Genomic DNA, 11026 nt, shown 5'->3' with positions numbered 1-11026 from the left:
GTTGCACAGCTGTACCAAGAGGACCATTCCTGAAGAAATGGTGCACCTGCCCTATTCAGTAACTTATTAGCAACAGATGGCTATTAAAATTGATACTGCTAGCTGCTGAACCACAACTAAGGTTGGATCAAGTCAGCATGCTCTAATAAAAAAGGCTCTCCCTGTGCACCCACCTGAGATACTAGAGTGAGAGAAGGAAAAAAAAAAAAATCCAACTCACAAACTCTCAAAAAAATCAGCACCAAGCTCCAATTCCTTGAGGTCCTAAACAGCATGCTTGAATAAAGGCAACATCTCTGTATAAACCCTAATTCAAAAATACTGATAACAAGGCATGTGTTTATTGCATGAAAACAGTATTTGGAAACAGCCTAGTAAAAATAAATGGAAAGCAAGTTCAAGTCAGTGTTTAGTGCCCTCACCCAATACATTTATTTCACTTCAGACAGCTGAACCTCAAACTGCATGAGAGTTAAGCTATCAAACACTGGAGTGGTTCTGGAGTTGCTGTACAGAAGTACTATGCCTATGTAGACTTCCACAAAGGCAAAAAACCCCAACCTGTCAGTGTAAACACTTTCTACCCTCCCTGTAAAGATAACTGCAAAGCAGAGTGCTCCATCCCAACACCACATAAGGGTAATGTAATGAACAGAAGACAGTGGTGCCTCCAGTCCAACCTGTCTACATTACAATTTGGTGTCAGCAGATTTAGCTTGAGTTAGATTAAATGTTCACAGTGCTTTGCCCTAAGACATAGAACAAAAGTAAAAATGTCAGGAACAAAAGCATTCAGGAGTAACTGGCACAGACAAGAACTTCCACCTTTGGAACTGTAGAAAGTAGTGGGAAAGCTACATCAATTAGAGGCGGGGTTACCAAATACCATGAAGGACAGTAGCAGCTCACAGGCAGTGAGACTCTTTCTGGTTGTTTGCACCTTCAGTGAAGTGAGGTTTTTCTTTTTGCTCATGTCAGCTGTGAGAGCTACCCCTGCCTACTCTGTACAGTGGAGTCCAGTTACATAGTCCAAACACAAGCTGAGAGGATGTCAGTTCCAGTGCTACTTTTAAACACCCCATCTGATCTTGAAGATGTCAGTCCTTATTTTCACCTAGCAAGCTCAGTACCAGCTACAGTTTGGATAAACAGCACAGCACATTTAACAAAGAACCCAGCCCTAGGCATTCACTACACAGTTAAATGTGCCTGTGTAGCAAGGCACAAAGACTGCAAACTGCCTTTTGTACAGAGGACCTGAACACTCAAGATAATTTCTTTGTGCCAGCCCACAAGATGAGCTTAGTATGTAAAATTTAGAGTTAGTGGTGTTTGGAAACATTTTATTTTGTACATGACAAGATTTTACACCAAGTCAGTTAAATAATACAAATTTACATTCATGAGGAATGTTTTTAGAAAAGTGAACTTAAAAAAAAAATCCTCCTTTACCCTTAAACCCCATACCATCCCTCAACATTTTAACAGTGGAAAAAACCAAAATAATCTAATTCACATTCCCTCTTAACCCCCCAAAGCAGGACGGTAGTTCAGTGCAGCTTACAGTTCATCTTTCACATCTGTGGATTCCTGTGGAGACCAAGAGAGAATCAGAACCTTGCTTTTTGAAACTGTGAAAGATTACAAGAGCTGACCCAGAACAGAGCCTAAATAATAGTGGTACCTTACAAAGCACTAACAGAAGCAACACAACAAAACCTTAATCTGCAGGTGTGCTAACCCAGCAGAACTTTGCTTCTTGTAGCTTATTGATGTCACTGCAGGTTATAATGCAGTAAAAACCTACTACTACTAAAACTATAGGCATTAGCCAAATGAAGGCTGACTTCCCACCACAACTAACTGCTTAGAGCTATCACTGTTTCAAGTATTTAAAACTATACTCTTCCCAGCCTGTCAATGTTCTTGCCTGCAAGCTGTTTTCTTAAAATATACTTTCATAAGGAAGTGTAATTTGTACTGCAGTTTTTTGCTTTCCACTGAAAGCCTGGAAAACATCACACTAAAAAACAAGTGTCACAAAAGCTAAAGTGAACATGTTTGTTGCCAGGAAGCAACACAAACAAAACTGCACTGAAGTATTGCTAAGAAAAAAGTCAAACTTGAAGTTACCTTCTGTGTTTCACTGTCTTCAGCATCAGCATCTACCTCCTCTTCATCTTCATCTGCCTCCTCAGCTGCATCTTCAGGCTCTTCAGGTTCCTCTTCCACCTATAGGAAGGTTATATGCAATTTCCTTTAGTTGCCTAGCATGTTTACTATTTGTGGACTGCTAAATGCAGACTATACAAGTATTCACTAGCAGTTCCTAACATGTACCCCAAGCTACCCAAAGAGGAAAGCAAACTCCTCCAGCATTAACACAGTACCATTCCTCCACTGGCAAGACACCCTAAGTTCCTGCACATCCTTAAGAAAACTCGTATTACACCTACTGAAGATTTTCTCTATTAATGAGATGGACATACATGCCTTTGGTCCCTAGTTTAGCTGGATACCATTTCATTCTATGCAAGGACATCGAGCAGATAGATTTTAAGATGCAGCAGTAAGTCAATTGTCAGACCAAAGTTGAAGGCAAGCTAACCTTTGCATCCAGGTCAATGTTTAAACTTAGGCGAAGCATCCTTTCTATTCTGTCTCCATATTCCTTCGTGTCTGGTAGCATATATCCTGATCTCAAGGTTGCAGTTTCAAACAATACCACTGCAAGATCTGAAACTGTTTTGTCATCTTCATTTTCCTAATATAAACAAACAAAAAAAAGCAAGAACTGTGAACTGAGTGATGCGTAGACAAGCTGTCAATACTTCACTACTGTTACTTATTTACCTTGACTCGCCTCAACATGTCCTTGATCAGAGGATGCCTGGGATTGATTTCAAATGTCTTCTTTTGGCTAGCATAGTAACTGAAAAGAAGATAAGATCATATTTTGAGGTATAGGACTCAGCTACATCTTTTGACTCCTCAATAGTGATTTACAGCCACAATAATAAGTATATTCCTCCCCCAGCTCCACTTTGTTAGCTTAACTATGAAAACCATTTCAAGTTACCAAGACATTTCATTTTCCCTTACCCCCAAATGCCAGATCTTTGTAAGTGACCTAAAGATATGAAGGACTGCCTGGACCAGATGGAAACTCTGGAGCGGCCACACCAAGCAAGGGAGGCCATCAACTGTATTTCAGGTTCTCTGGTGTGCAAGTCAAAACTTACTTTGTAGATATATCCTTCCCAGTTTGGTAAGCTTGAGCCTTCATGATTCTTTCCATGTTACCAGACCATCCATACTGACTAGCCACAAGAGCACACGGAGACTGGGTTAAACGTTGAGATAGCACAGCTTTCTCTATCTGTAATGGAAAACCCCAAAGATTTAATGTCAGTTCACAGATCTAATAGCTTACACAGGGAATAAAGTAAAATAACACACCTTTATTAGTTGGTCACATGACTATTTTCTGAAAGCCCTAAGGCAATATTCTAGCTAATTATCTTTCTGAAATCAAGGTATTAAATATTTATCCATAGAAAAACAGAAGCCACTGTCAACTTGATGCTCACATAATGTGCAAAGTCTACTACTACAATAGCATTTACAAATATGCACGTAACGCTTTACCTTGTCTTTTAGAGCTTTGTCTTTCATCCAATTTAAGAGTGGTTCAAATTCCTTTTCCAAGGCCTCCCGACTCTCCTTAGACTTTTCACTCTCTTCAAACTTAACTCCTTCTTTTGCTACATTCTGAAACCTCTTGCCATCAAACTCTGGGAGAGCCTGAATACAGTATTCATCTACAGGTTCAGTCAGATAGATGACTTCATAGCCCTTTTTCAGAAGGCGTTCAACAAATGGTGAGGACTCCGCCTGAAGAGACAGAACAGATTGGATTCTGGTTTATTGCATTGGTACCAGCTGCTACTACACCTCTGCAACTATTTAACAAGTGGTGGTACAAGGAAAATCAAACAGCAACAGTAACATGAGCATGTAGTCTCCACATCTACAGCATATAATTAGTTCATTATATTTATGGTACTATAAAAGCTGTATTTTTCCCTGCTCCTCCTTACTTCCATGCCAACATACCTCCTTTCTGCTGGCACCTGCCATGAAATAAATTTTGTCTTGCTTCTCTTTCATTCTTTCCACATACTGGTCAAGGCTTGTAAGGTTACTCTCATGATGAGAAGACTGGAAGCGAAGAAGTTTAGCCAGTCGTGTACGATTAGAGTGATCTTCAATAACTCCAAGCTTTACATTAGTACCAAACTCTTTCCAGAATGTGTCATTGTATTTTTCTTCTGCAATCTTCTTGATCATATCAAGAGTTTTGCGAACGAGTTTCTTTCTGATCACCTAAAAAACCCCCAAACAAACAAAAAACCCAACAACAAGGTTTTAAGAATATGCACTCAAAAAATCCTTAAGTGAACTCCACTGGAAAAAATTGATTCAAGACATTTATTATCCCCAATTTAAAGTGAACAGCGATTGCCTGAAAAAAGCAGTGCTTGGGTGTCTTGTATTTTAATTCCACAGTCCTCAAAGTAAAATTAATCAAGTTATTTTTTTCCTAAATCATGCTACTGTCATGTATTTTAACAAGTCCCCTATTAATAATAAATTTAAGGTCAATTATCTCACCTTTAGCAATTTATGCTGCTGAAGTGTTTCACGAGATACATTCAAAGGAAGATCATCAGAATCCACCTAATTGAGGAAAAAACATCTTTAAGTAGAGCTAACAGTATTTGAAGAAAAGAAGTCAAATACAGGACATATAATATACTTACAACACCCTTAACAAAGTTAAGGTATTTTGGCATCATGTCATGGAAGTCATCAGTGATGAACACTCTTCGAACATACAGCTGAATTTTAAGAGAAAACAGCAGTCAGATTATGTTCCAATTTTTTTTTTTTTTTTTAAAGACAGAAATCTAAACCCCCAGACTTGCTTGCCCTACCTTAATGAAATCACTTTTTTTGGATCCATATTCATCAAACAAGCCACGTGGAGCAGAATTAGGAACAAACAAGATAGATTTGAAAGTTACTTCTCCCTCAGCAGTAAAGTGGATGTAAGCCATTGGGTCGTCATGTTCCTATGAAGACAGAGTTCTTTTAATTTACACAGGGAAAATATTAACTCACTGATAACACGAGTTTGCAAAACAAGTCCTGATTTAGTTACATGTACAGAAATAAGTCCTGATTTAGTTATACGTACAGAAATAACCCTCCTTGATATCTACTAAGTTTTTTTTAGAAGCCAACCACCAAAATGTTATTATTACAGTATCAGAACAGCAAACTCTCAAGTAACCATTACGCTCTACTTCCACATTAAGATGTTGTTTCCAAAAAGCCACATTTCTCTTTCTTCAACCACACAAGCATCACCAGTCTCAGACTATAGAAAAATCTCCCTGTCAGCATTTTAAGCACATTAGTAAGCTCCACTATTTCTCAAATCTAGGCCACTTACCACTTGTGTGGCAGTACCTCCTCTCCAGAAATAAGAATAGCTCCTGACTAAGATGCTACACACTTCCTAAGCTCTCTGCAATTCAGTTTCTCTACTGACAATTTATTGGTCAGAAATAGCCCATACTGAATTTTCTTTATGCAGTAGGTGAATCTACAGTAAGCTTCCTGTTTTGGAACAGTCTTGGGGCTCAGACCTTACCTTGGAGAAGGTTTTGTAAAAAGCTTTGTATTCATCTTCTTCAACTTCTTTAGATGGTCTCTGCCAGATTGGTTTTATGTCATTCATGAGCTCCCAATCCCAGACAGTCTTTTCAACCTAGGTATATAAACACCATAGCATCATTGAAGACTTGTTCTTTGCTTCAGGTTAAGTCAAAGAAACTCCACTGACTCCAAGTCATAAGATAACATGTCAAAGATCCATGCTCTTTCTAATGTACGTAATAAATTATGCAATGGGCCAAATATTCTCATTCAAGTATACACATGAGAGCAAACCTTAAGACAATGTTGCAGTAAGTCCTATGCATGTTTAAACATCCACACAGTATCAGTATTTCTGTTCTACTGCCATTCAAAAAAAGCTTTCCAGCAGAGTACACGCAATTTAAAGAAGTCAGTGGTGTAAGATTTCCATAGTCTGCTACCATTTCAAACAGTCCACTTGTGTATTTATAATTAGTTCTGAAATGACTGCCTCACAAGGCCACTGTCAGTCATTTGGACAACTTCAACCAACTCTGTCTTGAGATCTTCTATCCTAATGAGATTCTAACTGAATTTAAACAGGATTGCTATATGAAAAGTACACACACACTACTCAAGTGCACTTCTGGAAGACAGAAATGCTGAATTACCTGACACAGGTTATGAAACTGTAAGTCTGACAAAGCTTACCTTCTTAGTTTTTGGTTTCTTTTCTTCCTCTTCTTCTTCAACTGCAGCTTCATCATCATCTGTTTCTTCTTTCTCCTTTGCTTCTTCCTCTTCAATGGGTTCTTCAACAGTCTCTGTCTACAGAAACAATTCAAAGTAGGAACTTCAACTGCTTGGCTTTCTACCAGCTACCTCCTAGTAGCCTCAGTTTCATCTCTCAGAGCACTGGTTTAACTTGTGCTATTGCCGTCTTGCTAAGTATTTATCTGTATTGTAGACTTATGCATTCTCAGCTGCATTTTTCATGAATAAATGCTCTCTTTCAATACAGTGAGATCACTGTACTCTACAAAGAATACTCAATATATTTAGGTGATTTTATCTTAGTTCTACACCAAAAAAACAGAGCAACAGGCCAAACAGTTCTGACACTGCTCTATTTTCAGAGGGACATCTAGCCATGGTGCTGCTCAAGAGCTTAACAAAGCTTCCAGCTACCAAAGCCAGTGGAAGACCTAAGAAAGTAGTGCAGTCTTGTTCTTTCAATCAGAATAAAAACAAATCCCCTCAAAGTTTTGCAGAGCAAGTTACTACTAAAACACAACCCAGAAGAGTCCAGAATGGAGAAATTCTAAATACAAGACTCTAAAGACAAAAGAAGTTCTACAGCATGCCCTCACCCTTCCTGAAAGATCTAGCACAACAGTGTGAACAAGACAGTGAACAACCAAAGTTCATATGAGGTGCAGTGCTGAGTTAAATATGCTTACCTTGCTGCTCCACACATATATGGGGAAATTTATGAATTGTGAGTATTTCTTCACTAGATTTTTAACAGTGTCCAGCTCAAGATAATCGGATGCTTCCTCCTTCAAGACAAGGCTAAAGAAAATAAATCTCAGTCACTTGACAAGTTTTTTTGGAAGTAGTTTAACGTGCATTTTCCTACTGTTGCACCTACAGTAATGCAAATTTATGTGTGTGAACTATTCTTGGTTCAGCTACAAATTGCCTGAAAAATACAATGCTTACTGAACTGCTGTGATGAAAAGGAAGGAGTGATTGTTTCCCACAGCTGAGGCAGAACAAAATCTAAATGAAAACCTCAAATCATATTCCTGCTCCTCAGGATCTTGATGCACTCTCACCAGCTTTACTTTAGAGCACTGAGATGAACTTTTCATACTAACTGCCCTCTTCAGGAAGAAGCTCCCTAAACCCAGACTAAATAGGTTTGTCTGCTCATGGAAGTAATTAAAACAGGACTCTCAAACTACTTCTAAGTTTGAAATTTGCATCAGACCAGCCTAATTGTTATATACAGAACAGCCATTTCCAAGAGGAAGCTCTACAGCCCCCATAAAGGTTTTGGTGGGCCACAACTGTGTTTCAAGAACTGATCAAGTTTTCAGGTGCCCAAATTGCCTGAAATTACTTGGCAACAAGTTGTCAAGATGCTCATGGTTTCCTTAGTTCATCTAATGGAATGTGAAGCAAAACACAATATCCCTCCACATTTAATTTGCATACAGTTAATAGTTCCCATTTTCTATTTAAATGAAAAAAGCTTGATTAAAAAAAAAAAAAAAAATCAAACAATTTGCAAGCTGCAGTGCTCAATTCAGGCACATATTTCACTAAGCAAAGTGTACTCAACACAACTTTTTTTTTTTTAAACACAAAAAACCATAATACTCACGTTATGGTTGTGCCACGTCCTAAAGTGTTTCCTCTTGGGTCATCGATCACAGAGAATTCATTTGAATCTGACTCCCATATATGCTGGGTATCATTGTTGTGTTTTGATGTCACAATAACCCTGTCTGCTACTAAGAAAGCAGAATAAAAGCCAACCCCAAACTGGCCGATCAACTCAGATGTTGACTGGCTATCATCCTGCATTTCTGTCATCTTGTTCAAGAATTCACTTGTACCAGACTTTGCAATGGTACCCAGGTTTTTAACTAACTCCTCTTTTGTCATGCCAATACCCGTATCTGTAACATGAAGCATGTTCTTCTCTTTATCACACTGAAAAAAAAAAAAAATGAAGTTCAACTTCACTTTGAATCTTGATATGTAACACTGTCACATGAAAATACTAAGTAGAGTAGCAGCTATTCAAAATCAAACATGCCTGGCTACAATAAATTTGTAGTAACTACAGAAGTGATAAAAACTTACCTTTAAAGTATTTCAATACTTGTTACTCTTTCTAGAGCTAGAAATAGTTTTTATCACAGAGTCACCTCTGATAAAGCCAATTACAAGGATCTTAATGTGTGCCCTAGCTAGTATCTGCATCAGCATAGAACCAAAAATGTAGATTTCATTATGCACTTTCTTTCATTACTCCCACTGTTCCTCAGCAAGAAATAATGGTATGCAATGCTTCTTACCTTGATTTTAACTGTAAGTTCCTCGTTACCAGAAAGAGCATTTTCATCAGTTAAGGATATTAACCGTATCTTATCTAAAGCATCCGAAGCATTTGAAATAAGTTCCCTAAGGAAAATCTGAAACAGAAACAAATAGTCAGAAATTCCAGAACACACACACACAAGCAGTTCTAATGTGTTTTACTGATACAGGCACTAACCTCTTTATTTTTATACAAAGAATTGATAATAAGCTTCATCATTCTGTTCACTTCTGCTTGAAATGCAAACTTCTCAGATTTTTCTCTGATTTCTTTGATCTGAGCTGCATTTAGGCCATCAAGCTGGATAGCTTCTTCTTCTCTGTTAGGACAATGAAACACATCATGCAGTCTTGCCCACATACAGTATCACTAATTTTATTGTCTAGCAAGAGCAGGAATAATCTAGTTAGAACAACAGTAAGATCCTTAATCACTGACACAGGCCCAAAGTTACATGGCCAAACGGAGTAAGAGCAAGAGCAGTTATTCTCAACTGCATAAGATTAATCTAAAACATAAGTGGGGAAAAAAAAAAAAAAATCTACGTTTGCAAATCAGGCTTTTTTTTTTCTAAAATGAAATTTAGGGAATACAGGCATGTTAAAACCAATGCAGTCCTCAGCATTTGGCATACCTCATAGCAGATGAGGGCATTCATAGGCATAGAGTTATTTCATCAATAGATACTGGATGAATGCCATTTGCCATGTGAGAAGAGTAAACCTCTATCAATTTATGGAGTCTTACATAATTATTACTATTAGAAGAACAAGTTCAGTATTTCTGAATCCAAATTCTCAAGATCACTCCCATTTAGAAGGAAACGGTCCAGAATCTTCTTGCTTCTCTCAGCTAATCAAAGCTGGCATCCCCATTTTGAGTGGCATCCCACCCATTTCTCTGGTTTTAGGCATTAGTCATGTTCTCATTTACCATTTAAATACAAAATCAAGCCTTAAAGTTTCAGAAGTAACTTACGCAGAATTACAGGTACTAACCTCTGCACAACTTCATCGTCTGTTCGAGACCCTTCTCTGCTTTTACCTAAGTCATCTTCTACAGTGCCATCCACATCCACCTCATCAGCTCTAACCGATACTGGGAAAACAGGGAAATCGACGAGCTGAGCCTGATCCCAAACACTATTCAAGGTCTCCCTTTACCCCTTCCCAAGGTTTTAGGCTCGGTTTTAACCCTCCCACCTGTCTAACTCGAGGCAAGTTCAGGTCAACAGGGAGACATCAGAGAAAAGGGAAGGGGACGGACGGATACACACAGCCCTCCTCCCCCCCCCCCCCCCCCCCCCCGCCCCAGGCCCATCACAGCGCATGAGCCGTATTAGCCGTACCCTACCCTCCCCCTGCCACCCCGTTCTCCGGAACGCGGGGACGCCGGGAGAGTGCAACGTAAGGCCGAGCAGGCAGTAGGCCGGGCACCGCTTTCCCCTCCCTTCGGTACGACCCCCCAGAGAAAGCGGGGACGGGGCGCAGTGAGGAGTCCCCTCACCCCTTTGACGCCAAGAGCCCCACCTAGCTTCAGGCCGGTTCCCGACACCCTTACCCTAACAGGAAAAGGGGTGTGGGGGAGAGAAAAGACGAGGATGAGAGAAGGGACCTTTGGCCGATATCCCGACCTTTCCCAGCTCCCCCCCAAAGCCACCAAACCCCGCCAGAAGCTTCTGGAAGCCCGCAGGCACTCACCGGCCAGAAGCAGCGTGCAGGCCAACACCAGCCCCCACACGGACTTCATGGCGACGCGGGCTACGGTCGCAGAAGAGAACGGCCCCAGGCGCCCCCCAACCCGCGTTCCCTATCCGGCAGAAGCCACCACCCCGCCGCTGCTGAGCTCACTGGAGCGGCTGCGGCCCTCCCCCTCCGCCTTATCAACCCGGGTCGCGGAGGGGAGGGGGGAGAGCCGCTCCCGCGCTGGCCAATCGGAGCGCTCCACGCCAAACAGGCAGCCAATAGGAAGCCTGTGGGGGAGGGGCCGGCAGCGATCGCCACCAATCGTGGCTTTCCATGTGCGGTTTCCTGCGGACGGAGCGTGGCTGGCGCCGATTGGCCGGGCGGAAGGGCGCTTGACCAATCGTTTCCGCGGAGGGGTTTAACCGCCGCGGCCTCTCGCTGTTTCGTTTATTCGGGACCCCTGAACGTTGAGCGCCGCGGCCGCGTGGGCGGCGTGGGCCGCAACAGCTGCGGGCGCATCTAG

General features: G+C 40.8%; 1 protein-coding gene across 2 annotated transcripts; it reads right to left on the bottom strand.

Moving 5' to 3' along the window:
- Nucleotides 1–1326: 1326 nt before the first annotated feature.
- HSP90B1 (heat shock protein 90 beta family member 1) lies at nucleotides 1327–10709 on the bottom strand. 2 transcript variants are annotated; one of them, XM_071728399.1, is made up of 18 exons: nucleotides 10519–10709; nucleotides 9817–9916; nucleotides 8996–9137; nucleotides 8796–8912; nucleotides 8096–8427; nucleotides 7167–7278; nucleotides 6418–6534; nucleotides 5720–5836; nucleotides 4998–5135; nucleotides 4824–4901; nucleotides 4675–4740; nucleotides 4117–4386; nucleotides 3649–3894; nucleotides 3243–3379; nucleotides 2854–2932; nucleotides 2609–2764; nucleotides 2134–2232; nucleotides 1327–1590 (listed from the first exon to the last, which is right to left on the bottom strand). In XM_071728399.1, exons 1-18 carry the CDS (start codon nucleotides 10565–10567, stop codon nucleotides 1561–1563), a joined length of 2385 nt encoding a protein of 794 aa, XP_071584500.1. In that variant the 5' UTR covers nucleotides 10568–10709; the 3' UTR covers nucleotides 1327–1560. The 2 variants fall into 2 exon arrangements, with proteins under 2 accessions (XP_071584500.1, XP_071584507.1); XM_071728406.1 differs by lacking the exon at nucleotides 10519–10709 and having other exon boundaries at nucleotides 8996–9200.
- Between the last annotated feature and the right edge of the window lie 317 nt (nucleotides 10710–11026).

This window comes from Heliangelus exortis, chromosome 1 (assembly GCF_036169615.1).
Source record: "Heliangelus exortis chromosome 1, bHelExo1.hap1, whole genome shotgun sequence".
Taxonomy (NCBI): Eukaryota; Metazoa; Chordata; class Aves; order Apodiformes; family Trochilidae; genus Heliangelus; species Heliangelus exortis.
The sequence above is the reverse complement of the archived record's forward strand: the minus strand, read 5'-3'. Positions and strand labels throughout refer to the sequence as shown.